Source organism: Montipora capricornis, chromosome 10 (assembly GCF_036669925.1).
Source record: "Montipora capricornis isolate CH-2021 chromosome 10, ASM3666992v2, whole genome shotgun sequence".
NCBI classification, from domain to species: domain Eukaryota; kingdom Metazoa; phylum Cnidaria; class Anthozoa; order Scleractinia; family Acroporidae; genus Montipora; species Montipora capricornis.
The window spans coordinates 44,723,764-44,728,763 of record NC_090892.1 but is presented as its reverse complement, the minus strand read 5'-3'; the positions used below and the strand labels follow the sequence as shown (position 1 = coordinate 44,728,763).

Sequence of the window (5,000 nt, the reverse complement as noted above, 5' to 3'; positions counted from 1 at the left end):
AGAGCCCTGTAAATTGGCTATGATGACCTATTGTCAAATCTGGTAAGGCGGCGTTTCAGCGTACAAGGACTGATCTTGTTTGTATGTCAAAATATTCAATCTAGGAGTCCCAATTTGTATATTGCTGTGAGAGTTTAATTCCTTGTTTTTCAATCCGTCGTATGATAAACATTCACTTCAAAACAGTGAAAGTTCATTCCTTGTTTATTCTTGCCGAAAGTTCCATTCTTGGCTATTGCAGTTTTCAGAGAGTACATGCGCCGTGATTGGTCAATTTATAGTAGGCTTGACTTGATTGTCAAATGACATAAAGAATGTCTTAGCAACATCGTTTACTCGGGCTACACTGTAACTGACTCTACAACCCAAGGAGTGGATCACCTAAGAAAATGCCTATTCGCGGATTGCTATGATTTGCGCAAGGGATATTGCATGCAACATGGAAAAAAGTTGTGGGAAGCCAATTGTTTTTTTGCTTTCTTTAATGCTCATTGCCCTTAAGGATGGTCTTTACAACCGACAAAAGCTTTGACAAAAGCAAAATACTAAGAGGGACATGTTTGCCCTAACAAAAAAATTGAATCATCATTCCGCATTCTCTACGGTTTACGGATTCCCCCGTGTGTACCTTTACAAGCGTAGTAGACACCAAAACGCAACGCCATTCAAAGCCAACGGTTCAGTCGAAAACGGAAAAAATACTTCTGGGAGCATCAGTTCAGATCTGTGGTCAAGCGGTTTTGTCCCATAATACTGTTTTCATCCTTCCATGGCGCAGCGAAGCTTATTATATAGATTTAGGCCCTGTTATAATGGCCTCAGGTACCTCAGACAACCCTCCCCCCCCCCCCCGAGTTACCCTGGGCGAGATATTTTTCCACTCTTTTCTTTAAAAAATTCTATCAACCGTTTACATGAGGTGGGGGAGACAACTCGGGAGGGCGAAACAACTCGGAGAGGCGAGTTGTCCTGCCTCAGCAGTAGGGTAACCCTGGCAGGCAAGACAACTTTAATCGAATGTAAATAGTTTGGCTCGACTACCCGAGATAAGACAGCAAAATCTTAAATGCGCACGCAGTCAACGGAAGCTCTCGATTCAAAAACAGCCTTTTTTTTAAACTACACATTGCTGCTCCGTTAAGTTTGTTCATTACTTGTACACAAGTAATTAGTATATGCTAAAAACGGTGGATAACGTTGAAGGCGCTCTCTGATTGGCTACTTAAACTCCGAATATCCCTTTGCTAGTCACCTCCGAGCAACTCGCGCGGGATTTTCACCCGAAAATATTGTAATCGTTGTCGGAATAAATGAGTTAAAATAATCTTTTGAGCTATATTATATCACTGTTTTAGTATATACTAAAACGTTCACGGCTCGGTAAGTATTCACCACTAGCCACCGACGCTGTGGCAAATGGTTGTTAAGTATGCCAAGTTAACGATACTTGATAGAAAATAGCAGGTTTCCAAGCAACAGAAAGATCTGGAAATAACCCCGACTACTATGATAAAAGCATTTACGCTTAAAGCCCCCATAAAGGTACCCGCCATTTTTTTTTAATTAGAAAGTTTCTAATATGCAATAGCCCTTATTGGAGTTATCAGCGGTTTTGCCGCATAAACGAGGCTAAGGGGTCATTTTGTAAGGGGCCTCTTTTGCATGTAGTTTTAAACAAAAGAAAATGTGCCTGCAGGCTCAACTCCAATAAGGTGTTTTAAAAGTTTTTGAGATTCTTTCACCTAAATTAAGCACAAGTGACCTACTGTAAGAATAACACAACCATTATAATCAATTAAGATAAATCAAGAGAAAATGAGAGGACAGAGAGGGAGGCTCAGGGCGTTGGCCGGGATATGTCAAGTCCACGAAAGTTATTTTTAGACGAGCGGAAGTCTGTCTTCCGAGACGTCCGCATGCAGTCATCGACAAACGTTAAGTCCACATCGTCCGCCTTTACATGAAATCTTTGCTTTTCTTTCAAACATCAGACCGAGGTTGGCCTGCATGCGGACGTCTCGGAAGACAGACTTCCGCTAGAACAAAGACTTCCGCTCGTCTAAAAATAACTTTTATGGACATGACATATCCCAAGGGCTGGACCGGGAGCCTCCCTCTCTGTCCCCTCATTTTCTCTTGGATAAATCTGTCTACCTAAAGAGAACGTGTTGTTGTTTTTAGCAATTCTGATTACTTCTTCTTCTTCTTCTCACTTCAGCTTCTACAGGTGACTCTCTATCCCTCAGCGACAGAGCTTCAGCTTCTGCAAGTGTGTCTCTATTCACCATCCCAGGCATATCAACTTTAACAAGCCCGTCTTCCTCCCTCAACATAACCTCTTCAGCTCCGACAAGTTTGTCTAAATCTTTAAGTGCAAGCGATTTATCTCCTACAAATGAGGCCCCAGCATTTAACATTGGCTCTTCAGCTTCTGAAAGTGTGTCTCCATCAATAAGTATAAAAGCTTCCGTTTATACAAGTGTCTCTCCATCCTCCAGCTTAGGCACCTTAGTCTTACCGTCTTTAGTCTCAAGCAAAATCACTCTTTCGAAAAGCCTGTCTACAAATCAATCGGCTTCCAAGAGTGCACCTAACTCTTCATTTATAAGCCCATCAAGAAGTTCTTCCATCAGTCGAAGCATGTTTTCATCATCAGGTAAGCTTCATAGCTAGGACTTTCCATTTCAAGGAATTAATTGACCAGAGTTAAATTAACGAGGAAATAGGCCGCCATTTTCATTTGAGTATAGCTCCTTTTCCAATGTTATCTCACTCTTTACTATACGCCTCCAAGAGTATTTTGGTCCTTCCTCTTTCTTCTCCCTTGACTAAGGATTACATGTGATTTAACTGATTAGAGTGTAATGAGAAGTGCTAGTTTTGCACCCCATGTGAACCATTTGAGCGTAAGCCCTACTAATGGAAATGGGCCCACACAAGGACAGAGAAAAATCCTGACCAGTGTGGGAATTGAAGCCACGACCGTCGGGTTAGATCACCGCTGCTCTACCGACTGAGCTACAAGGTCAGACGGGAGCAGGCCGTGGGAACTGAAGATGTTAAAGTCACGGCAATGAAAATGTACAAGTACAAGGAAGGGTTACGTTTTTACAAACGTTGGCCTTGTAGCACTTTATATTTCAACAGACTTAACTGATTAGAGTGTAATGAGAAGTGCTAGTTTTGTACCCCATATGAACCATGTGAGCGTTAGCCCTAAGTCTGTTGAAATACAAATTGCTACACGGCCAACGTTTGTAAAAACGTAACCCTTCCTATTTTTCGTCTATGACCCGCACTTCAAATATATGCGTTTATTTCATAATATAATATAAAGACAGTCGATAGGGTAGAGAATTTAAGTTGTTAGGAACTTGGCTTAGTGAGGACCTTAAATGGACAGAACATGTAAATGAGCTCATGCACGTCATCATGCTACAAAGTGCTAGCCACTCTAAGAAAAATCAAGAACATGACACCAGATGAGACTAAGAAGTCTCTCGTTCAAAGCTTCGTCTCATCCCAACTTAATTTTAATGACTGCGTCAGTTATCCACTCCCCGCATTTTTGCAGAAAAGAGTACAACGTGTTCAGAATGCTGCTGCCGGTTTTGTCTTAAATCGCTTCTGCTCGGAAAGAGACGTCCTTGAGCTTGGCTGGCTACCTACCCTGGAAAATACTCAACTCGGCAATCCTAAGTTTGGACACCGAGCTCTTTTTAGTGAGGCTTGGCCCGAATACTTGCAATTCCCTAGGCACAATCCCCAACGTACACTGCTCTCTAGCAATGCGCCTGTAATAGAAATTTCCTTAATTAAGGGAACTTTCCAGGACTCATTAGCAACTTTATTCAATCCCCTACCCGCAAATGTAAGGCGGTGTCCAGACTTTAATCCCTTTAAAAATTATTGTTTTAAAATTTTAAAGAGCAGGGCCAGCACGCGCTTCAGTTGAACCTCTTATGTTGACCCTCATAAGTTGTCTTGACAAGGTTCCTCAGTTTTTGTTTATTCATAGTATTTATAGCATTTCTAGATCTTTACAATTTTCAATAGTTTTCAACTTGTGTATTACGTTTGTAATTAGTAAGATTTTAAGTAGTCAGTTCCTTAGTTAATATGACGGATGTAAAGTTACCATGTAGAAATACTGTCAGTAAATTATTATTATTATTATTATTATTATTATTATTATATTATTATAATATAATAATAATAATAATAATAATAATGATAATAATAATGGCCCAATTGTCCTTGTCCTTGTGTGGGCCCAATTCCAATACTAGGGTTGATCCCTGATGGAATAATTGGGTACAAAAACTTCACAGTAGTGTTAGGCCTCACTCGAAATTTGAATCATTACTCCAAATGCTACTGAAGGACAACAACTAGCGATTATTATTATTATTATTAATGGTCCCTTTGAAACATTTGATTGAGCTTAGAATTTTCATTTCTTGATCTATTTTTCTTATATTTAAAACAGTTTTAAATCGTGATAACATGTATCCACACGGTCCAGAGAAAGGTGATGAAGCACTCACCAATTCAGGGTATTGGTACATATATCTTTGCCAGAAGATCGAAGCACCCAGTCTCGGGTTTCCTTTCTATGGAAAAAGGCATTATAAATTATATGTAGGTATTGTTCCTTATTATTTAAACTTTAACATGTGTTTTTGTCGGCCGAGACGAACTTAAGGAGATCTACGTTGATTAACACCTATCAGGAGCTCACCAAACCTAAGGAAGCCTCTATCTCCCATACTTGACCAAGGAGTCAACCTTTTCTCGAGTATTTCCATTTACAGAACGCCTCCTTTGGAACATTCAGCACGCCCACTGATGTAAAAGTTAATCAAAACAAAGATATCTCAGCCTCAAGGGAAGTATGATACTTTTCGCGGGAAAAACCTGTTCCTAAAGGTGAATTTACCCTGGAAAGGGTTGACTCAAGGAATTAGTGGAGATAGAAGATCCCCTTGATGAGCTCCTGC

General features: G+C 40.3%; 1 protein-coding gene across 2 annotated transcripts in view; it reads left to right on the top strand.

Annotated features, from left to right (window-relative positions):
* Positions 1-5,000, top strand: part of LOC138019759 (mucin-like protein) — a 76,422-nt gene that overhangs the window by 12,638 nt on the left and 58,784 nt on the right. For both annotated transcript variants that reach the window (XM_068866634.1, XM_068866633.1), the window contains exons 2-3: positions 2,219-2,656; positions 4,490-4,641. In XM_068866634.1, the coding sequence (XP_068722735.1) occupies positions 2,219-2,656; positions 4,490-4,641 (590 nt within the window). The remainder of the gene's footprint in view (positions 1-2,218; positions 2,657-4,489; positions 4,642-5,000) is intronic.